A 23108-nucleotide genomic window follows, 5' to 3' on the forward strand; every position below is an offset into this window, starting at 1 on the left:
TGCCTGTGTGTGTTCCGTGCCCGGATGCCATCCTCTCGGGCCTTCAAATGTTCTTCCTCGGCTACACCGTCCTGCCGGGAGTGCGGGGAATTGGAAAGGACCCCACTTCCTGTGCCTCATGAGTGTGGTGCTCGCGAAAGAATGGTTTTGGGGGAAACCTTGTCTCCTTCCCCGTCTCCATCAGACCCCAAAGTCCAGTGGTCCCTCGGTGTTCATGGGGAATTGGTTCCAGGAACCCCGCAGATACCAAGATCCGAGCATACTCAAGTCCCGCATTGGGCCCTGCGGAACCCGCGGATGTAGGAAAATCCGCCCTCTGTATACTGTGTGTTCCATCGGTGTTTGGGTGAAAGAAAGTCCGCTTCTCAGTGGACCTGCAGTTCAAACCCGTGTTGTTCAAGGGTCAGCTGTATTCCCAGTACACATCCAATCTAACTAAAACATTGAATCTTCCATGCAAACTGACCCTAGGTCCGACCGCCTCGATCCTAGGCAAGTCCCAGAAATTCTGCAGCCATTTTGCCCCACCTCCTTGTCCTGAGGAACTACTGTTTGGAAGGAAAAATTAAGACAAAGGTGTGAACAGCACTGATGGTCTGGGTAAGGGTTAGAGATAAGGGGTGTGGCTTGGGGCGGGGCTAAGGAGCCAGGGGTGGGGCAGTTAGGCGGGGAACTGGAGGGAAGCTTAGAAGAGGGTTAGAGTTGAGTGGAGCTTAAAGAGGTTTAGGGGTTGGTCCGCATAAAGTGAGAGCAGTTTAAAGAGAATGGATAGAGTTGATCTTCTACAGAGTAGGGGCTTGGAGCTGGGGAAGAACAGGAGGAACTGCGTGAGAGTGGGGCGAAGAGGACGGATTATGTTGTTTTTTTTTTTGAAAGAGGGTCTCGCTCTGTCACCCAGGCTGGAGTGCAGTGGCCCGATCACCGCTCACTGCAGCCTCGACCTGCCAGGCTCAAGCGACCCTCCCACTTCAGCCTACCGAGTAGCTGAGACTACAGGCGCGCGCCAGCATATTTAGCTTTTTTTTTTTTTTTTTTTTTTTTTTGAGACGGAGTCTTGCTGTCGTCCAGTCTGGAGTGCAGTGGTGCGATCTGGCTCACTGCAACCTCTGCCACCTGCGTTCAAGCAATTCTCTCCCTCAGCCTCCCTAGTAGCTGGAATTACAGGCGCCTGCCATCACGCCTGGCTAATTTTTGTACTTTTAGTGGAGACGGGGTTTCACCATCTTGGCCAGGCTGGTCTTGAACTCCTGACCTCGTGATCCACCCGCCTCGGCCTCCCAAAGTGCTGGGACTACAGGCGTGAGCCACCGCGTCCGGCCCAATTTTTTTTTTTTTTTTTTGTAGAGACGCGGTTTTGCCATATTGCCCAGGCTGGTCTTGAACTCCTGTGCTCAAGCAATCTGCCTGCCTTGGCCTCCCAAAGTGCTGGGATTACAAGCGTGAGCCACCACGCCAGGCCAAGAGAACGGATTTTAAAATGAGGGACGGAGCTTATAATAATTCAGCTCTGAGGTGGGCGTGGTTCAGGGCCGGGGGCCGGGGCTTAAAGGAGAAACTTTGAGGTAACAGGGTATTAGAGGTGGGACTTAGGAGAAGGTGCTGACGGGGGCGCACGACTGCTGTAGAGGCGGTGGGGAGAGAAGGAAGTACCTAAGAGAGGCGTAACTAAGGGAAGCTCCTGGGAGAGGGGAAGCTTAGCAGGAGGGGCTGAATGGGCCTGGGGTTTGGCTGCTTGGGATGGGGCTGAGTTGGGAGCGGGGATTAATTACAGAGATTATATGAACGGGGCAGTGTCAAGTGTGGTAAAGCCATGGCTCTTGACCAGCATGCAGCAGAATCAGCTAGAGTATTTCAAAACACGGATCCCTAGACCCCCAACCCCAGGGCTTCTAGTCTGCATGGTCTGAGCAGGCAGCCGGATGCTGCTGGCCTCCCAACTATGCTCGACAACCACGGATTTAAACGGATGCTTTAGAGGTGGGAGGTACTCAAAAGTCACCAGGGTTAGCTTAAATGCTATCGGGTGAAGGGGCGGGGCTTACATGCAAGGGGCGTGACTTGGGTGGAAGGGGCGGGGCTTGAGCAGAGGTTAAGTTCCAGAGAGCACGAGCTTGGAGAGGGGGAAGAACAGGAGAAACTGCATGAGGGCGAGGGGAAGAAGACAGATTTTGAGGCGGTGGGGGGCTTATAATTACGCTGTGAGATGGGAGTGGTTCAGAGCCAGGGGGCGGGGCTTCAGTGTGAGACCTGAGCCGGAGGTGTGGCTTAACCGGACACCCAGAGCGTGTCGGGGGGGTTCCCGGAGAAGAAGCGGGCACTCAGAGCGCAGGCGCACCTGGCTCTGTTCGCCCATCGGAAGCGGCCCAGGTTTTCACCGCTCTCGGCCCCGAGTCAGTGCGCAAGCGCATTTCCCCCATCCTGGTCCCCGCCACCGCCTCCTCTTTCCGATCCTCCACGCCGGCGCCTCGGGAACGGGCGCGACTTCCGCTTCCGGGCGGGCGGGCAGGCGGGCGGCGCGGGGCTGCCGGGGAGGGGGGAGGGGGCGGCACTTCCGGTCGGGCCCTCGGGTCTCCCCGGAGCGGCGGCGCCTCCTCCGCCTCCTCGGCCTCCTCCCGGCGGAGACCCCGGCGCCGGTGAGTGACGGGGTGCGTGGCCCGGGGGCCCGGGTGCAGCGGGGGCGGGGGGCACCGCCCTGGCCCGCTCTGGTCCCCAGAACGTCCCCCAACCCCTAGCAAGTCAGTTCAGCTCCCGCCGGGCCCTTGGCAGGGGACTCCCAATCACTGCTTCCCCGTAAGACCCCTGCAGATAGCTCCCCGATGAACACCTCCAGCTAGGATGACTGCCAAAGCGCTTTCATTCGTGGCGATCCCCTAGACGCCTGCCAGGGCCCCCAACTGATACCTCCTCGTAGGATTCCCTCCACATAGCGCCCCCCGTCATTGCTTCCTCCAGGTACCATCAGCATCGCCCCTCCCCATGTAGGGCAGCTGCTCGTGAACCCTCTTCTTCTTATCCTCTATATAATTCTCCCCAGAGTGTTGCCTTAGAGCTTTGCAGCAGAACTGCCCCCCGTTATCTCTGTCCATACACAGCAACGGCCCCCAATGGCCCTGACCACCTCCCTCCCCAGCAGAGCGCCCCTTCGTGGGTGTGAAAATACTTTCTATTCTGGTCAGCACCAAGAATGCCTTTTTCCTTTCTGCAAATCCTCCAGTGATTCCCCTTAAGAATACCCCTTTCAAAACCACCCCCCCTCGCAGCGGGACAGCTCCCTCTAGAATTCTTTCACACTCACATCCTCTCCCGCTTCAGGCAGAAATATCTGCCTGCTTAGCACCAGGCTCCCATGAAATACTCCTGTACCTCCTCTCCCCCCACCCTCGTCGTGGTCAGCCCCTGTCTTCATTACTTCTGCCACAGAACAGTGTCCGGCAGTGAGGCAGTGAAGCCTTGCCTCCCAGAATGTTCCTCATCCTCTTCCTATGGCATGAACAACTGTTGCCCTGACCTGCAGCTTCTCACCCAGCTCTCATGCCATCGTCCTGGACTCCCTAGGGAAGACTGTGGACTTCACTAGGGCGTTAACTTCTTTTCTCATAGGCATTCATTCTGCACTGAACGCATATTCACTCTTCTAGCTGAAGGGTATATACAGCCATGAAGGGGAGTGATGCACAGTCTTCTCACTGTCCAGGGTCTCAGTCTTGTTGATCAGAAACGAGTCAACAAAGATACATGGGGTTTTGCGGGTTCTCTGAGAGCCTGATGAACTACTTTAGAGGTGAAACCTGAATTACAAGAGGCAGCTTAGCCATGCGAAGATCTGGGTGGGTAGGCAGCAAGAAAAGCAAATGCAAAGGCCCTGAAGTGGCGGTGAGCCTGGTGAGTGGAGGAACAGCAGGGGAGGCCAGTGAGGGTGGAGTGGAAGATTTGAAAGGAAGAACAAGAGGAAGGAAGGTTTGGTCTCAAAAGGCTTTGGAGGTGAGGCACTGGGATAAATTAGCCCTTGTCACGTCTACCGAGCCCAGAATGTTCATTCATTCATACGTTCATTGGTAAACACTTGTTGAACAACTGTTTAATGAGTACCTACTTTACACTGGGGGTACAACAGAGAACAAAACAGACAAGAATCCCTGTCCTCATGGAGTGGATATGCTAGTTGAGGGGGCACATGATTAAGAAACAAAATACAGGCCAGGCGAAGTGGCTCATGCCTGTAATCCCAGCAGTTGGGAAGCCCAAAGTGGGAGGATCGCTGGAGGCCAGGAGTTCAAGACCAACCTCGGCAACATAGTGAGACCCTGTCTTTACAGAAAAAAAAAAAGCTGGGGGTGGGTGGTGTGCACCTGTAGTCCCAGCTATTCAGGAGGCTGAGGTGGGAGGACTGCTTGAGCCCAGGAGTTCCAGGCTGCAGTGAAAAAAAAAAAAAAAAAACCAAGAGTATATATGCGTGTTCAAAGTAAAATATCATGGGATAAAGAGATAGAGCTGGGGGGGCTGTGGTTCAGGATGGCCTCCCACAGGATATTCCTATGTCTTGTCATCTTGTCCCTCCCAAAAGCCACACACCAAAAAGTTATACAAGGGTAAAAATTCCCCTTCTCCTGGACAACTGTGGCCCACTGGGGGGCTGCTCTTATCAGCACCCCAACCCCAGGAGTGAAGTGATTAGGAGGATGAGCCCTGGATTCTACTAGGGTTCACAGCTTTGAGCAAACCACTCCCTCCTTTCCTAGCCTCATTCATTCACTTCTTCACACGAAAATGTATCAAGCCAGGAACTGTTGTAGGTCCTGGGGATGGAACAGTGAGCAAGAGATAAAAATCCGGCCGGGCGCGGTGACTCACGCCTGTAATCCCAGCACTTTGGGAGGCTGAGACGGGTGGATCACGAGGTCAGGAGATCGAGACCATCCTGGCCAACATGGTGAAACCTCGTCTCTACTAAAAATACAAAAAAAATTAGCTGGGCGTAGCGGCGGGCACCTGTAGTCCCAGCTACTCGGGAGGCTGAGGCAGGAGAATGGCGTGAAACCCGGGAGGCGGAGCTTGCAGTGAGCCAAGATCGTGCCACTGCACTCCAGCCCGGACGACTGAACGAGACTCTCAAAAAAAAAAAAAAAAAAAAGAGATAAAAATCCTTGCCTTCAGGAAGCCGATCCTCTGCATGGGGAGACCAGCAAAATCAAGGCAAAGAAGTAGACTATGTGAGGTTATAAATGATGCTGAGCAGTAAGGAGAGAAATGAAGCAGGGTTGGGGAGATCAGGATGTGGGCCTGAGTGACAGACCGGTCACTGGTTACTGAGAGGCTCATTGAGAAGACAATTGAGCAAAGATGGGGAGGAGGTGAAGGGGTGAGCCAGGTGGTTGCCTGAGAGTCAGAGTATTACAGGCAGCAGCAACAGCCAGTGCAAAGGCCCTGCGGCAGGAATGGAGTGGGCACATTTGCAGAGCAGCCAGGAGACTGTGGAGGTCATTGTAAGGACTGCGGCTTGCTTTATTTATTTATTTATTTATTTAGAAAAGGACTTTCACTCTTGTTGCCCAGCCTGGAGTGCAATGGTGTGATCTTAGCTCACTGCAACCTGTCTCCCAGGTTCAAGCGATTCTCCTGCCTCAGCCTCCCGAGTAGCTGGGATTACGGGCACGCACCACCACGCCTGGCTCATGTTGTGTTTTTAGTAGAGACAGGGTTTCTCCATGTTGGTCAGGTTGGTGTCGAACTCCCGACCTCAGGTGATCCGCCCGCCTCGGCCTCCCAAAATGCTGAGATTACAGGCGTGAGCCACCGCACCCTGCCAGGACCGTGGCTTTTGAATGAGATGGGGTTACTGTTTGGTTTGGGACAGAGGATGGACATGGTTTGGTTATAGTCCTCCTGTCAGTACAATGGGAATAATAGTAACAACAAGTTACCAGTTTGTTGTGAGGTTTGAATGAAACAAGCCACATGAGGCACCTAAGCACAATGCTGGTTAGAGGTCGTCCTGCCCTTGGGTCAAGTCAAGTGACTTGGGATTCAGTAGCAGGGAGATGGGTGGAGCAATGCGTATTTCCAGTGTAAAGTAGGGGGGGGGTCCTCCTTCATTTTGGAGGGAGAAATATCGAAAGACAGCATGTCATGGGACCCTGGAGCCTTGCTGCCTTTCTTCAACCCCTGGCCCTGCCACTAGTTAACAATGTGACTTTGGAAGTAGGTTTATTTATTTTTAAGAAGCAGAGTCTCACTCTGTCACCCAGGCTGGAGTGCAGTAGCGTGATCTCACTGCAACCTCTGACTCCTGGGTTCAAGCAATTATCCTGCCTCAGCTTCCCAAGTAGCCGGGACTACAGGTGTGCACCACCATGCCCAGCTAATTTTTGTATTTTTAGTAGCCATATATATTGGCCAGGCTGGTCTCGAACTCCTGACTTCAGTTGATCCACCCACCTTGGCCTCCCAAAGTGCTGGCATTACAGGCGTGAGCCACTGTGCCTGGCCTGACTTTGGAAGTTTAATTTACCTCTCTGGCCCTCAGTCTCTTCCTTTGTATTTCAGAGTCAATGATTATAACCATCTTCTAGGGTTACTGGGAGGATTCGTTGAGTCAACACACATCAGAGTTAGAAGAGTGCTGGGCTGGTAGAAAACGCACATCCAGTGTTATATGTTATTTTACATTACTCTTATTAACAAACCCGAATTTCATCACAAGGCAGCACTGTTGCAGCAGAATGGCCCACAGTCTGGCATCAGAAAGACCTGGAATCAGTTACCTGCTTTCCTCTTTATGACTTTGGAGGAATGCCTTCCCCATGCTGCTCCTCAGTTTCCCCACTTATAAGATGGGCCCAGTAATGGTACAGGACTATGCCACATCCAGGCAATGACAAATCAAACTGGTCAGACAATAAATGTGAACCGTTAATACACTTGCTGTGGGACTCCTGTCCCTTGGTGGCGGTGGCGGTGGTGGTGGTGGTGGTGGTGGTGGGCGGGGGGTGGGTCCCTCCCCATCATGCTTCTCTCCACATAAAACCCTCCTATGACATCCCTCCTTAAAAAGATACCAGTTTAGGCTTGAGTCGTGTGAAAGAGGAAATGTCTCTGGTTTCCTAGTGGAAATTATCATGAGCCTGATCGATTCTGTCCACCACTGATGTATCCCCTTCAGCATCTCCACACCCTGCCCTCAGTGCCTTCCTCATAACATCACTGTCCCCAGAATTGCTTCTCCCAGGAATCCTTGGGATCATTTAGCTCCATTTCTGCTAAATGACCCCCTCTGTTCCCTCTGGGAGTTTGGTCAGCTTAGTCTCATCCCTTCGTTCATTCCACAAATATCAAGATAGACATGCACGGCTGTACATTTCCCTCTGAGCACTGCTTTGGCTGCACCTCCTCAGCTTTGGTATGTTGTTTTCATTTTCATTAATTGCTAAGCAGTTTGTTTGTTTGAGATGGAGTTTCGCTCTTGTTGCCCAGGCTGGAGTGCAGTGGCATAATCTTGGCTCACTGCAACCTCCACCTCCCAAGTTCAAACGATTCTCCTGCCTCAGCCTCCCAAATAGCTGGGATTACAGGTGCCCACCACCAAACCTAGCTAATTTTTGTATTTTTAGTAGAGACGGGGTTTCGCCATGTTGGCCAGGCTGGTCTTGAACTCCTGACCTCAGGTGATCCGCCCGCCCCGGCCTCCCAAAGTGCTGGGATTACAGGTGTGGGCCATCGCGCCCAGCCAGCATTTTCTAATGTATGATTTCTTTGCGGACCCATTGGCAATTTTGGAAGGTGGTGTTTCATTTTCACATATCAGCAAATATTTGTCAAGCACCCACACTGTGCCAGGTGCTACACTAAGTGCTGGGGTCACAGGGGCGAGCAAGACAGGCCAAGTCCTTGCTCTCCCAGAGAGGGGCCAAACAGTAAACACACAGAAAAGGAATAACATGAGTTGGTGGCAATAACTGTAATGAAAAACCTGCAGCTGGATGAGGGGTAGAGAGTGATGGGGTGGGGAGTACTGAGTAGAGACCCAACCAGGCTCCAGAGGCCTTGTTGAAATCTGGGGAAGAACATTGTAGGTAGAAAGTAACCACCACCCTCTCCTACCAGGCCCCTTGTATAGACACCGCTCATAACCCAGAAGACACCCCTAAATAAAACTCTTATCCCGATAGTTCTACCCTCACCTTCCTTCACTCGGGGAACAGCCCCCGGTCAAACACTGCTGCAGGGACAAGGGTGGGAATGGGGTTCAGCCGATTGATCCAGACTCTTACTCCGTGTCGGCTGGCAACTCACTTTGCCTCTCCGTGCCTTAGTTTTCTCATTTATCCAATGGTGGTAACAGCCGCCCCTATTTCTTAGATTTGTGGGAAGTCAGTGAATTAATACGTGTAACGTGCTTAGAACCGTTGCTGGCCTCTAGGAGTTGTCCCATCAGTGACAGCTATGATTAACGTGTGCTCTAGTGGAGGCAAGCTAGGCAGGGCCTTCTTTCCCCAAACACTCTTACCCTTCCTCCCCATAGCGCCCTAAATCACCCCCTACTCCCTGCATCCTTATGGCCTGTGTTTGCCTTCCTGGCCAGTCAGCCCCCTCCAGAGCTGTCTCCCCAACTTAGGTTCCGCCTACAGCCTTCCAGTTACCACCCCAGCCACGCCTGTCCTCTTTCCGGAGATCAGATTAAACAGAGGGGGTGTGAAGGGCATGGGATGTTGAGTCTTGTCCAAGGACAAGGACATCCAGAGCTGGAGACTAAAAATATCTCACTCCAGGATGGTGTTTGGGGTGGGGGTGGAAGAGACACTCCTCCCTCACCTGTGGGAGGAGAGAGCAGCCCGATGGATAGAGGAGAAAGGGTCCAAGCCTTGGTAGGAACCCCCTTGACCCCCACAGTGGGCTGGGCTTAGAGCCAGGCCCCCACTGGGTAGGGATGATGGACAGAAAGCGGGTCAGACCTCACGGGCCCTTCACCCACTGGCCCTCCAGCCACTTGGTGGGGGTGCTTCCCCAGGCCAGCAAGTAGCCTAAGAACCCAGAGATCAGTTACGGGAGCCGAGGGTCTGGTGCGGTGTGGGATAACACATGGATACCTGCCATCTGGAATGAAAAGTCGTGTAAAGGAGGTGCCAGAGAATGATGCTGGGGTGGAGGGGTCAGGAGAAGCCCCACTAAGGGCAAGCAAGGATGGAACTCAAGCTCCCTGCTTCTGTTGCTAGGCTCAGCCCAGGTGTGTGATGTCATGGATGGTACAAATAGCTCAGGGGATTGGACGCATTCTGCTGAGGTGTGTGTTTCGTTACGTTCTGTTCCAACCCCCTTGAGTCTCCCTGCAGTACAGGGGTCCCCCCCATTTTAAACATGGAGAAGGTGTGGATCCCAGTGGAGGTGGGATTGGAACCCAGGTCCTTCCCAGCCCAGGGCCTGTGTTTTGATGGTATCGGGCCACCTTCTGACTACACGCCAGCCCCCGCGTTGGAATTTGTTTCTCCCGGGCAAGCACGTTCTCCTTTCTACCATCTAGTAATATGAAAAGAGCGCACCCCCCCATGCCGACTGCTCTTTCAGTTCTCTAGGCCTGTCCTGACTTCCCTGCTTCTACTACTATTAGTTAACAGTGATAACAGTATCATATCTCCTATTTTTTAAATTTTAACTTTTAGAGCCAGGGTTTTGCTCTGTCACCCAGGCTGGAGTACAGTGATGTGATCAGAGCTCACTATAGCCTCCACCTCCCAGGCTCAAGCAGTTCTCCTGCCTCGGCCTCCCAAAGTGCTGGGATGACAGGTGTGAGCCACTGCTCCCAGTCCATACCTTCTATGTACTGAGTGCTTGCAGAGTGCCAGGAACTGCCCCCCCCCAAGAGCCTTACGCATATGAGCGTGTTGAATCCACACAGCCCTGTGAGGTAGGCAAGTGCTTTGTCATCCCCAGGTGTAGATGAGGAAATGGAGGCACAGAGAGGTTCAGTCACTTGCCCATGGCCACACAGCTAGAAAGTGGCAGGGCTTACTTACATTTGATTCTGGCCCCAGAGTCTTCCCTCCTAATTACACTGATAGAAATTGTGATTCCCCTTCTCATTATGCTCATTTTAGGATAAAACCTGAAGGGATGAGGACGGAGGGCTGGGGGTGGGGTAGGGTGCAGGAGTGTGGGGAGACAGCAGAGGGCCTGAGAGGGTTTGGAAAGAAAACTGAGTCCAGAGGCCCTCAGGGTGCTTGGACAATTGGAGTCTGAAAAGGAGAGAAAGTAGAGAGGGGCCAGACCAGCGCGCTGGCTCACATCTGTAATCACACTTTGGGAGGTGGAGGCTGGAGGATCACTTGAGTCCAGGAGTTTGAGACCAGCCTGGGCAACAAAGCAAGACCCCGTTTCTACAATAAAGTAGAGGGCCTGCAGGTGGTGTGGAGGAGAGGGTCTCCTCCACAAAGCTGTTATCAGGACCCCAGAAAAGATGGGAAGAGATGGAAGGAATTAGGGAAAAGAGAGATGGAGAGGAGGGTGGGAGTTGAGAACACAGAGAGGTAAGGTGAAGGTGAGTAGGAGAGTCCAGGGGCCAGGGAGCCAAGAGGAAGGGCTGCCCTTTGGGGTGGACAGGCAGCGGGACTGGAAGCCTAAACCTGGAAGGCGAGGGGGTGATCCGCACCAGGATGGATGAGTGGGCGCACAGCTCCATTCACCTGCGGGGAGACCCATCACCGCGGCCGTGTCCTCAGCCCGGTCCTCCTCTTCACAGGGTCTCCCGTCTCCCACCCGCCGGAGATGGAGGCGAACCCAGCGGGCAGCGGCGCCGGGGGTGGCGGGAGCAGCGGCATCGGGGGCGAGGACGGGGTACACTTCCAGAGCTACCCCTTCGACTTTCTGGAATTCCTCAACCACCAGCGCTTCGAGCCCATGGAACTGTATGGGGAACACGCCAAGGCGGTGGCAGCCCTGCCCTGCGCCCCCGGGCCCCCGCCGCAGCCCCCTCCCCCGCAGTATGACTACCCGCCCCAGTCCACCTTCAAGCCCAAGGCGGAGGTGCCCTCCTCGTCCTCGTCCTCGTCCTCCTCCTCCTCTTCGTCCTCATCGTCGTCGTCGTCTTCGTCCTCTTCCTCTTCCCAAGCCAAGAAGCCCGATCCGCCCCTGCCGCCCGCCTTCGGGGCGCCCCCTCCTCCCCTCTTTGACGCTGCTTTCCCCGCTCCGCAGTGGGGCATCGTGGACCTCTCGGGACACCAGCACTTGTTTGGGAACCTGAAGCGAGGAGGGCCCGCGTCCGGGCCGGGGGTGACGCCTGGGCTGGGCGCTCCCGCGGGGGCCCCAGGGCCGCTTCCTGCCCCCTCGCAGACCCCGCCAGGACCCCCCGCGGCGGCGGCCTGCGACCCCACCAAGGACGACAAGGGCTACTTCCGGAGGCTGAAGTATCTGATGGAGCGGCGCTTCCCCTGCGGCGTGTGCCAGAAGTCCTTCAAGCAGTCCTCGCACCTGGTCCAGCACATGCTGGTGCACTCGGGGGAGAGGCCCTACGAATGCGGCGTCTGCGGCCGCACCTACAACCACGTGTCCAGCCTCATCCGCCACCGCGCTGCCACAAGGACGTGCCACCCGCCGCGGGGGGCCCGCCCCAGCCCGGCCCCCAGCTCCCGCCGCTGGGCCTCCCAGCACCGGCTGCCAGCGCTGCCACCGCCACCGCCCCCTCCACGGTGTCCTCGGGCCCTCCGGCCACGCCCGCGGCGCCCGCCCCCTCCGCAGACGGGAGCACCGCCCCTGCTGGTGTTGGGGTGCCCCCTCCCGCCGCCGGGGGCGGCGATGGCCCGTTCGCCTGCCCACTCTGCTGGAAGGTTTTCAAGAAGCCCAGTCACCTCCACCAGCACCAGATCATCCACACGGGCGAGAAGCCCTTCTCCTGCTCCGTGTGCAGCAAGAGCTTCAACCGCAGGGAGAGCCTGAAGCGCCACGTGAAGACGCACTCGGCCGACCTCCTGCGCCTGCCCTGCGGCATCTGCGGGAAGGCCTTCCGCGACGCCTCCTACCTCCTCAAGCACCAGGCGGCCCACGCAGGGGCGGGCGCCGGGGGACCTCGGCCCGTGTACCCCTGCGACCTGTGCGGCAAGTCCTACTCAGCGCCGCAGAGCCTGCTCCGCCACAAGGCCGCCCACGCCCCGCCCGCCGCCGCTGCGGAGGCGCCCAAGGACGGGGCAGCCTCGGCCCCGCAGCCCCCGCCTACCTTCCCCCCGGGCCCGTACCTCCTGCCCCCGGACCCTCCCGCCACCGACAGCGAGAAGGCGGCGGCGGCCGCGGCGGCGGTGGTGTACGGCGCCGTGCCAGTCCCGCTCCTGGGCGGCCACCCGCTCCTGCTCGGCGGCGCAGGGACCAGCGGGGCGGGAGGCTCGGGCGCCAGCGTCCCGGGAAAGACGTTCTGCTGCGGCATCTGCGGGCGTGGCTTCGGGCGCCGCGAGACCCTGAAGCGCCACGAGCGCATCCACACGGGCGAGAAGCCCCACCAGTGTCCCGTGTGCGGGAAGCGCTTCCGCGAATCCTTCCACTTGAGCAAGCACCACGTGGTGCACACGCGCGAGCGGCCCTACAAGTGCGAGCTCTGCGGCAAGGTCTTCGGCTACCCGCAGAGCCTCACCCGTCACCGCCAGGTGCACCGGCTCCAGCTGCCCTGTGCCCTGGCCGGGGCCGCCGGCCTCCCCTCCACCCAGGGCGCATCCGGGGCCTGTGGGCCCGGGGCCTCAGGCACGTCTGCAGGGCCCACCGATGGGCTGAGCTACGCCTGCTCGGACTGCGGCGAGCACTTCCCAGATCTCTTTCACGTCATGAGCCACAAGGAGGTCCACATGGCAGAGAAGCCTTATGGCTGCGACGCCTGCGGCAAGACCTTCGGCTTCATTGAGAACCTCATGTGGCACAAGCTGGTCCACCAGGCCGCCCCCGAGCGCCTGCTCCCGAGCACGCCTGGCGGCCCGCAGCCCCCGGACGGCTCCAGCGGCACGGATGCGGCCAGCGTGCTGGACAATGGGCTGGCGGGGGAGGTGGGAGCGGCCGTGGCGGCACTGGCAGGGGTGTCTGGGGGTGAGGACGCAGGCGGGGCGGCGGTGGCAGGGGCCGCCGGGGGTGCCAGTTCCGGCCCTGAGCGCTTCAGCTGTGCCACGTGCGGCCAGAGTTTCAAGCACTTCCTGGGCCTAGTGACTCACAAGTACGTGCACCTGGTGCGACGGACCCTGGGCTGCGGCCTCTGCGGCCAGAGCTTCGCGGGCGCCTACGACTTGCTCCTGCACCGCCGCAGCCATCGGCAGAAGCGGGGTTTCCGCTGCCCGGTGTGCGGGAAGCGCTTCTGGGAGGCGGCCCTGCTGATGCGCCACCAGCGCTGCCACACGGAACAGCGGCCGTACCGATGTGGCGTGTGCGGCCGAGGCTTCCTGCGCTCCTGGTACCTGCGGCAGCACCGCGTGGTCCACACTGGCGAGCGGGCCTTCAAGTGCGGCGTGTGCGCCAAGCGCTTCGCGCAGTCGTCCAGCCTGGCAGAGCACCGGCGGCTGCACGCTGTGGCCCGGCCCCAGCGCTGCAGCGCCTGTGGCAAGACCTTCCGCTACCGCTCCAACCTGCTGGAGCACCAGCGGCTGCACCTGGGCGAGCGCGCCTACCGCTGTGAGCACTGCGGCAAGGGCTTCTTCTACCTGAGCTCCGTGCTGCGCCACCAGCGCGCCCACGAGCCGCCGCGGCCCGAGCTCCGCTGCCCCGCCTGCCTCAAGGCCTTCAAGGATCCCGGCTACTTCCGTAAGCACCTGGCTGCCCACCAGGGCGGCCGGCCCTTCCGCTGCTCCTCCTGCGGCGAGGGCTTCGCCAACACCTACGGCCTCAAGAAACACCGCCTAGCGCACAAGGCCGAGAACCTCGGGGGGCCTGGAGCAGGGGCGGGCACCTTGGCCGGAAAGGATGCCTGACCGAGGGGTTCCCATCCCACTCCCATCAGAAGCCCCCTTCTGGACTCCCACCTCCCGGGACTGATCAGACTCTCCCCCCTCCTCGCTGTTGCCCCATCCCTCAGAACTTCAGACGGACTGGCGACCTTCAGGGCGCACGCCCGACAGGCTCAAGACTGAATCACTCCCATCCTCGACCTCTCTGCCCTCCCCTCATCCCATCAGACACTGAACCCATCCTCCGTCCAACCCTCGTTTGTGAGCCTCATCAGCCCCCGTCCCAGCAGCGCTCTGCCCCCAGTTAAGTTTTGGCGGAGATGGGTCGAACCGCCCCTCCCCCTCCTTTGGAATCTGGCTGGACAATGGAGTATGAGCAGAGTTGGGAGGGTACAAGGGGGTGCTGGGTGCTCTTTGGGGTGGGGGGTGGGGGGCGGGGTGGCAGACGCGGCTTGTACAGAGCGGAGAATAATAAATCTTACCATGAGGGCCGCTGCAGTCCATCCTTGCATCCCACCCAGGGAGAGTGGGGATTACATACATGGTGGCAAAGCACAAAGTTAAAACTTGTTTCCTCTGCAATTTTGATTCTGGGCGCCTCTGTCTCTCATTCACTCTCATTCGACAGGGACTTACTGAGGATTTGCTGTATTCCCAGCTTTAGTCTGAGCTGGGCAAATGGAGATGGACAAGACAGGTAAGTGTCTGCTCTCAGGAACTGACTTAACATGCCCGGACTCTTCCCCTACCTGATGCTTTCAGCCTTCATTCACTCTGCCACCACTTCCGGGGGCCTCCTGCCTGCCAAGCCCTGAGGTGGGTACTGGGGAAACAGATGAACCGGACATGCCCCTCGACCTCAAGCAACATGAAAGAGAACTCTCATCCGGCTGCCGCAGCTGCTTCACTACTGTGTGCAGACTAATGGGTCATGATACATCTCCCTCTTAGCACTTACCCTCCAGGATAATGATTGGGAGATTCAAAGCCCATTCACAGCTCACGTTGGTGCTGGAAACAGTGAGATGTATGCCTGGCAATGTGTGTTTAGTTATCTCATTTGTTAGAAGAAGGGTCTGGGGTCCTGAAGAACAAAGGTGCTCCAGGACATATCGAAAATCCACAGAATTTGGACTCCAGGCCAGGTGTGGTGGTTCACGCCTGTAATCCCAGCACTTTGGGAGGCCGAGGAGGGCAGATCACTTGAAGTCAGGAGTTTGAGACCAGCCTGGCCAAAGTGGTAAAACCCCATCTCTACTAAAAATACAAAACTTAGCTAGGTGTGATGGCATGCGCCTGTAATTCCAGTTATTCAGGAGGCTGAGGCGGGAGAATTACTTGAACTCAGGAGGCAGGGGTTGCAGTGAGCTGAGATGGAGCCACTGCACGCCAGCCTGGGTGACAGAGTGAGACTCCATCTCAAATAAATAAATAAATAAATAAATAGGACTTCAGTCCCAGGGTACTTCAGTACAGAAACCTGAAGACAAGGCCAGGCACAGTGGCTCACGCCTGTAATCCCAGCACTTTGGGAGTCCAAGGCGAGCAGATCACCTGAGGTCAGGAGTTCGAGACCAGTCTGGCCAACATGGCGAAACATCTCTACAAAAAGTACAAAAATTAGCTGGGCATGGTGGCATGCACCTGTAATCCCAGCTACTTGGGAGACTGAGGCAGGAGAATCGCTTGAACCCAGGAGGCGGAGGTTGCAGTGAGCTGAGATCACACCACTGCACTCCTGCCCGGGTGACAAGAGCTAGACTCCATCTCAAAAAAAAAAAAAAAAGAAAAAAAGAAACTTGAAGATGAAACTAAGTACGAGGGCACTGGCTGGGTGAGTCCTGTGTGACCCATAGGAGGGCAGCTACCCTGTGTCGCTCCATGTTCTAATGCTGAAGACCCAGCATGAGACAGATGTTCTGCCAGCGCCCCCAGGGTTCAGGGTTCAGCAGTAATGTGGAAATGGAGCCTCACAATGTAAAGGGCATGGAAGTATCACTAGGGGTTGAGGGAGCACAGAGGAGTCACCTTGTCAGAGTGGAAATGGGGCTAGAAAAGCTTCTTAGGGAGAAGGTGATCCCTGAACGATGACATAAACCAACTGAAGTTTGCCAAGTAAAGAAGTGGCAAAGAGGCCGGGCATGGTGGCTCACGCCTGTAATCCCAGCACTTTGGGAGGTCGAGGTGGGTGGATCACGAGGTCAGAAGAGCGAGACCATCCTGGCTAACACCGTGAAATCCCGTCTACTAAAAATGCAAAAAATTAGCCAGGCGTGGTGGTGGGCGCCTGTAGTCCCAGCTACATGGGAGGGTGAGGCAGGAGAACGGCGTGAACCCGGGAGGTGGAGCTTGCAGTGAGCTGAGATCACGCCATTGCACTCCAGCCTGGGCGACAGAGCGAGACTTCGTCTCAAAAAAATAAATAAAATAAAATAAATAAAAATGGAGAAAAAAAAAAAAAGAAGAAGAAGTGGCAAAGATTTCCGGGCGGAGAGTTTAGTGTATTGAACTAAACCCTGCTATTCTAGAGAATTCAAGACAGGTTAGTATGGCTGGAGGTTGGGTTCTTGGGGGCTAAATCCTGAAGGGTCTTGAATTCCAAATTGTGGGGCTTGGGAGATTTGATAGGGTAGAGGCTGGAAACTGGCAGCTGCAAGGCCGAATATGACTACCAACACATTTTTGTTTAGTCTGTGCATTTTTTAAAAAGTTTGACTTGACTGCCAACATTGGGAAATCAAAAGATTTTACACAACGTGAACTAATGGAACTTCTGAAAGAAACTGGAAGATGTGGCAACCCAATCTGTGTTCCGGAGCTGAGCGGCCGTTACCCTCTTCTGATGGGGCACTCTCCAATTTGTTGAATCTCAACTCTTGAAACCTGATGGCAATCACCATTATTTTATGTTGCTGATATTTTCCCCTTGAACCTGGCCATCTTGCTCATGTATTTACATTTTCACCCAGCTCCTGTATGCATTCACATTTCCAAATCCTTCTCAAAGCCACAGGGAGCTGTGGCTTGGTGACAAGGATCTGCGTGGATGCCATATGGAGAATGAAGAGGGCAGGTGGCCAGGCGCAATGGCTCATGCCTATAATCCCAACACTTTGGGAGGCCGAGGTGAGTAGATCACCTCAGGTCAGGAATTTGAGACCAGACCAGCCTGGCCAACATGGTGAAACCCCATCTCTACAAAAAATACAAAAATTAGCTGAGTGTGGTGGTGCCCTCCTGTAATCCCAGCTACTCAGGAGGCTGAGGCAGGAGAATTGCTTGAACCTACAAGGCAGAGGTTGCAGTGAGCCGAGATTGTGCCATTGGACTCCAGCCTGGGCAACAAGAGCAAAACTCCATCTCAAAAAAATAAAAATAAAAATAAAAAAACAAAAGAGGGCAGCCACTGGACTGCTATGCAGTTGTCCGTGTGCGAGACCACTGTTGGTCTACAAGGGTAGTGAGACTGAAAAGACGTTCCAATTCCAAAGATATTTAACTGGCTCAATTGAGGGAAACTGATAAGGGATTGGACATAAGGATGAGGATGAAGAAGCTTTAAACCTGCTCAGGGCCGGGCGCGGTGGCTCAAGCCTGTAATCCCAGCACTATGGGAGGCCGAGACAGGCGGATCACGAGGTCAGGAGATCGAGACCAGCCTGGCTAACACGGTGAAACCCCGTCTCTACTAAAAAAATACAAAAAACTAGCCGGACGAGGTGGCGGGCGCCTGTGGTCCCAGCTACTCGGGAGGCTGAGGCAGGAGAATGGCATAAACCCGGGAGGCGGAGCTTGCAGTGAGCTGAGATCCGGCCACTGCACTCCAGCCTGGGTGACAGAGCGAGACTCCGTCTCAAAAAAAAAAAAAAAAACCTGCTCAGGAACCCAGCTTGGGTGGTGGTGCCAATGACATCAGAAGCATGGAAGTTTCTTTGAGGTAAAAGGAATGAGTTCTGTTCACATTGTGAGTTATCTCATGGGGCCCACTGGGTGAACAGAAAGGTGTGCAAAATCAGAGGCTCTCACTCAACAAGCATGCAAGGCACACTGAGAGTGCTTTTGCCAGACTTCCCTGACCCCCTCTCCTACAGCTGAACCACGTAACACGTAACCACACAGTGGGGCGCATTCACTCCCCATTCTAAGGATGGGGAAACAGAAGCTTGGAGGAAGGTATGATGCAACTCACTGCTGGTGGCAAGACCACGGTGTGGCCCCCTCCTCCCCCACCTCCCCAAAGTGGACAATCCCAATACAAGACCGACAGAGAAGCCCTTCAGATGGTCCTTTAATAGGAACAGAACTGAAGGTGTCACACCTCCAGCTCCCAAGTCCTCCTCTCGCTCCCACACCGTGACTCTTTCACTCCACACCCTGGCCAGCCCACCATGCTGCCATCAGCCAGCCCTTCCTTGGGATTGGTGGGGACTAGGCAGTAAGCTGTTTGCTTCGAACTGGGAGTGGAGGAAATCAGAGAAACCTGAGGCTACCTTGAGGCTACCTTGAGGCTTGTGGGGGACCATGGGCTCTGAGTCTAAAGCTTTAGGGGGGGGATGCTAGGTAGCTGCTTGCTTTATGTGTTCTCAGTTGCCTCTGAAGAAGAGTGGATGGGTTAAGGACCGACCACAATGGGGGTGGGGGTGGGGGTTGCCGCTGTTGGAGTCCTATGGTCAGGCTTACATCCTTGAGGCTCAAGTGCTCTCAGCTGTGACTTGGAGCCCCTCTGGCTTTGAGGTGATGGGATCCCAGAGTCTCTTCACAGATAACCTGGTGAGTGTCTTCTGCCTGAGGGTGGATAGGCCTCCCAGGTCCAGTGCAATGCAGTGAGGTAGGCAAGAGACTCCATCCTGGTCCACCCATGGAGGACCAGAGCAGAACACTATGGTGGACCCCAATTCCCCCCTTCCATTCGATCCTGGCTCCTCCTCTGAAGTGCCCAGGCTCTGTCGTGACAGGCTGGGTCTTGCACAAGGACAAGCCAACCAAGAGGCATCGGGGCAGTGACATCCAGCTCGTGGACCTTGCCTTTGGCCAGAGCTGCACCTGTCCTCTCCTAGGCCTGGCAGAGGTGCTGTGTGGGCGTGTGGGAGTCTGGAGCCTGGCCCTCTCCCTCTGCTCTCCATCACTAGCCGCTCACAGCCATCCCTGCAGCTGTCATCTCTCCCCCAATCTCCCCTCTTCTGTTCCCTGCCTCCGTTTCCCCACCCCCGCCCCCCGGGTCAGCCGCCTACCTCCGCCTTAACTAACCCATGTTCCTGCAGCCTACTGGTCGGCCTCCACCTTCACCTTCGCGGTCTCCCCCCGCCCCTCCTCCGCAGGGTCCCCTGCCCCACACCGGCTCCCCGACCCCTGAGCCGCCGACGAGCCCAACTGGCCTCCAGAGTCTCCCAGCCCCGGCCCCGGCCCGTGGAAGTGGGTGCGCTGGTGCTTGCGGAAGTTGGAGGAGTTATTGAAGGTGCGATCGCAGAGCGTGCAGCGGAACGGGCGCTCGCCCGTGTGGATGCGGGCGTGGCCGCTAAGCACCGAGGACTGGGTGAAGCCCTTGCCGCAGATGCCGCAATGGTACGGCCGCTCACCAGTGTGCACGCGCTCGTGGTCTCGCATGTCTGAGGAGCGGCGGAAGGGCTTGGCGCAGAACCTGCAGGCAAAAGGCTTCCCCACCGCTGCGCCCGCCGCCGCCGCCGCCATCACCACCTCCGCCCTTTCCGGGGCTACCCCGGGCCTCTGTTCTGCAACGGCCGCTGCGTCCGGAGGCCTCCGAGAGGTGCCCGGCTCCACCCCGTGTCGGTGCTGGTGCCGGAGCAGGGGCGCCAAGGCCTTGAAGGCGCGGGGGCAGAGCGCGCAGCGGTAGGGCCGCTCCCCCGTGTGCAAGCTGTAGTGCGCGCGCAGGCTGGCGGGGCCCGGGCAGCTGTGGCCGCACACGTGGCACCGGCTCGGGTCCCCACCAGGCCCGCCTCCCTCGGCCCCGGCCAGGTGGCCATGTTCGTGGAACAGTAGCTCGGAAACCAGCCGGAAGGCAGCAGGGCACAAGGCACAGTGGAAAGAACCTGGCTCTGGAGGCTCAGGGACCAGTGTGGTGTCTGTCACCTTCACCACCTGGATCTCGATGAGGTCACTCGGGGGTGTGCCGGGCCGACAGTCATCAGGCACCAGGACCTGGGCAAAAGGAGAAGAAACAGGAGCCTGTGGAACCTGCCTCAAGATCGCCCCAGCACGCCCCAATTATTAAAGCTTCCGCTCCTTTATTATTTTCAGACAGGGTCTCAAACTGTTGCCCAGGCTGGAGTGCAGTGGCACGATTGTGGCTCATTGCAACCTCGACCTCCTGGGCTCAAGCGATCCTCCCACTTCAGCTCCCTGAGTAGCTGGGACTACAGGCGTGCACCACCACACCCAACTAGTTAAAAAAAATTTTCTTTCTGGCCAGGTACAGTGGCTCAGGCCTGTAATCCCAGCACTTTGGGAGGCCAAGGCAGGTGGATCGCTTGAGGTCAGGAGTTCGAAACCAGCCTGGCCAACATGGCAAAATACCGTCTCTACTGAAAATGCAAAAACTAGCCAGGTGTTGTGGCTGCTGCCTGTAATCCCAGCTACTCGGGAGACTAAGACACAAGAATCGCTTGAACCCAGGAGGTGGAGGTTGCAGTGAGATGTGATCATGCCACTGCACTCCAGCCCAGGCGACAGAACAAGACTCCATCTTAAACAAAACAAAACGAAATTATTATTATTATTTTTTAATGTTGAGGGAGTCCCACTAGGTTGCCCAGGCTGGTTTCCAACTACTGGGCTCAAGAGATCCTTCTGGCTCTGCCTCCCAAAGTGCTGGGATTGCAAGCCTGAGCCACTGCGCCTGGCCCATCCTCCAACATTCTGTTGTATCCTCATCAACATTTCCCCTCCTGTCCAAAATATATCATGGATCCCACCTTTTCTTCTCCACCCTAGTTAAAGCCCCATCACTTGGCGCCTCCACAGTTGAAAAACCCAAGGGCATCTCTGTTCCTACTTCTGCTGGCTTGTAACCCACCTCCCCAGAATAGCCTGAAGGTCTTTTGAAAATGTAAATCAGATCAAGTCATTTTTCGCACTCAAAACCCTCCAATGGCTCCAAATGTACTTATCCCAAAACGTCACTATAATATCTGTGGCGATGTGGCTCCACTTATCTCTCTGACCCCAGCTTAAACATAAGCCAGCACCCAGCTGACTTCTCTCGTCTAAATTTAGCTCCCCCACCCCCACGGTATTGGCTCAATTTTTATTTCCTTTATAGAACATATCACAGTGACTCTCATTGATTGTCTCTCTCCCCTCAAGAGACTGCAGGCTCCAAGAGAACACAGCCCTTGTCTGTCTTGGTCACTTCTCTATTTACAGAGCCCAAGTAGGAGCTCAGTAAATGTTTGTTGAATGAATGAATGTCCTCAATTACTCTAATTCCGAGTGGGGAAACGTGGAGGAAGTTCCAAAGTCACCTAGACCACCCACTTCTACTCCCAAATCCTCCCTTGGGCATTCGAGAAGCATCACTAAGACCCTGCAGAATTATCCCCTACCCAAACATAGGTGCTCCAATCATAATCCCCCACGTTTTTCAGGGTCACCTTCCCCACCTTCTACCCTAGAATTAGCCCTATAATTTGAGGCCCCGCCCCTTACAAGGCTCCACCCAAATTATGCAAATTATCCCTGGTAAGCCCCTTTCCCTGGACCCAAACCCGCCCCACAACACATCGTCCTCAGACTCCGCCTCCATCCAGCTCCGCCCACCACCCATAGGTTCCTCCCCACGCCCCGCCCACCAAGGCATGATCTCCTCCCCTGCCCCGCCCCTCGCGCAACCCCAAGAAGCCCCACCCCCAGGGCCACAGCACTAAATACCTCCCCCGCCCACCCCTCATAGGCCCCGCCCCGGCCCCGCCCCCTACACTACGACCTCCTCCCACCTCGAGCCCCACGCCCAGGCCCCTTCCTTGCCCGCACCAGGTCCAGTGGCTCCTGGGATCGCGACTCCGGGTTCGGTGCGCTCGGACTCCGGGGCTCCGGGCGCGCAGCGGCCATCTTGTGCCCAAGACCCGCCCCCGAGGCCAATGTTCGCTCTGAAAAGGGGTGGGGCTCGAACTGGCGTAGGAGCTACTGCGCAGACGTACTGCGGGGCGGCGGGGGGCGTGGCGCAGCAGGGGGCGTGGCGTGGCGGGGCGTGGCGGCTGAGCCCGAGAGAAAGTGAGTTGTTCGCTCTCTAATTACCTGTTGGTCCCTCCGAGGGGACGCTCTGATGGCACTAGGACGCCTGTAACACCCTGGGAACAAATCCCAGCGTTCCTTCTAAACCAACGCAGGCCGACTCGAGGCTCTAGCAGTCAGGGGAACCTCAGCAGAACTGAAGACGCTTTGCTTTGTTTCCACAGTAAACGTTTTTGTGGTTATCTCTGCCCTGCTTATGACAACATAATGACGCCAAGTTTATAAATGTCGGCGTAGGCCGGGTGCGGTGGCTCATGCCTGTATTCTCAGCTACTCGGGAGGCTGAGGTGGGAGGATTGCTTGAGGCTGGGAAGTCGAGGCTGCAGTGAGCCATGATCTCGCCACTGCATCCAGCCTGAGCGACAGAAAGACTCTGTCAAAAAAAAAAAAAAATGCAGTGGAGAGAAAAATATTCAGTAAACAGCAACACAGGTGGTCCTGGGAGGACACAACCCGCAAGCTGATGTTATGTTTGGGAGGAAAGACCTCAAAGACGCGGGGTTTTCGGCAGCACCAAAGACAGGGCTCTTCTTAGCTGCCCAGTTTAGTCATTCCTGGAGGTGTCACCTTGGATAGGTCACTACACTTCCCTGGACCATTTTTCTTTCTTCTGTACGGAACAGAAGAAGCATTGTGACAAACCACTGAGAAGAGATATGGAAGAGTTTGGAAACATCTTTAAGTAGTTTTCTTGAAAGGGCAGGATAGGAGATACTTAAACATGATCCTAATCATGATCCTTTCATTCATAAATATATATGAAATTATATTTTGTGGTATAGTGGTATAAAATAAAAATAAACACCACTTAGGCTGAATTATCTCCTCCTCCTCCTCCTCCTCCTTTTTTCTTCTTATTTTATAGAGATGGGGGTCTTGCTGTCTTACCTTGCCCAGGCTGGTCTTGAACTCCTAGCCTTAAGCGATCCTTCTGCCTGGTCTTCCAAAGCTATATTCCCCTTT

General features: G+C 56.1%; 2 protein-coding genes across 2 annotated transcripts; one reads left to right on the top strand and one right to left on the bottom strand.

The window, feature by feature from the left end:
• Positions 1-7620: 7620 nt before the first annotated feature.
• Positions 7621-14390, top strand: ZNF865 (zinc finger protein 865). Its single transcript, XM_033224503.1, is given in 3 exon segments — positions 7621-9277; positions 10730-11551; positions 11554-14390. Coding segments are annotated over 2 exon segments (3165 nt in total). The 5' UTR covers positions 7621-9277; positions 10730-10755; the 3' UTR covers positions 13923-14390.
• Positions 14391-18169: 3779 nt separating this feature from the next.
• Positions 18170-22007, bottom strand: ZNF784 (zinc finger protein 784). Its single transcript, XM_033224504.1, has 2 exons — positions 21885-22007; positions 18170-20054 (listed from the first exon to the last, which is right to left on the bottom strand). Exons 1-2 carry the CDS (start codon positions 21960-21962, stop codon positions 19161-19163), a joined length of 972 nt encoding a protein of 323 aa, XP_033080395.1. The 5' UTR covers positions 21963-22007; the 3' UTR covers positions 18170-19160.
• Positions 22008-23108: the final 1101 nt, after the last annotated feature.

Source organism: Trachypithecus francoisi, unplaced genomic scaffold (genome assembly GCF_009764315.1).
Source record: "Trachypithecus francoisi isolate TF-2019V2 unplaced genomic scaffold, Tfra_2.0 Lachesis_group12, whole genome shotgun sequence".
In the NCBI taxonomy this organism is placed as follows: Eukaryota; Metazoa; Chordata; class Mammalia; order Primates; family Cercopithecidae; genus Trachypithecus; species Trachypithecus francoisi.

Bases quoted from the DNA above. Each gene is read 5' to 3' on its own strand.
- ZNF784 (XM_033224504.1), bottom strand. From the start codon at position 21,962: ATGGCCGCTGCGCGCCCGGAGCCCCGGAGTCCGAGCGCACCGAACCCG. The intron at 20,055-21,884 runs GTGCGGGCAAGG...CCTTTTGCCCAG, and splicing joins CCCAGGAGCCACTGGACCTG to GTCCTGGTGCCTGATGACTG.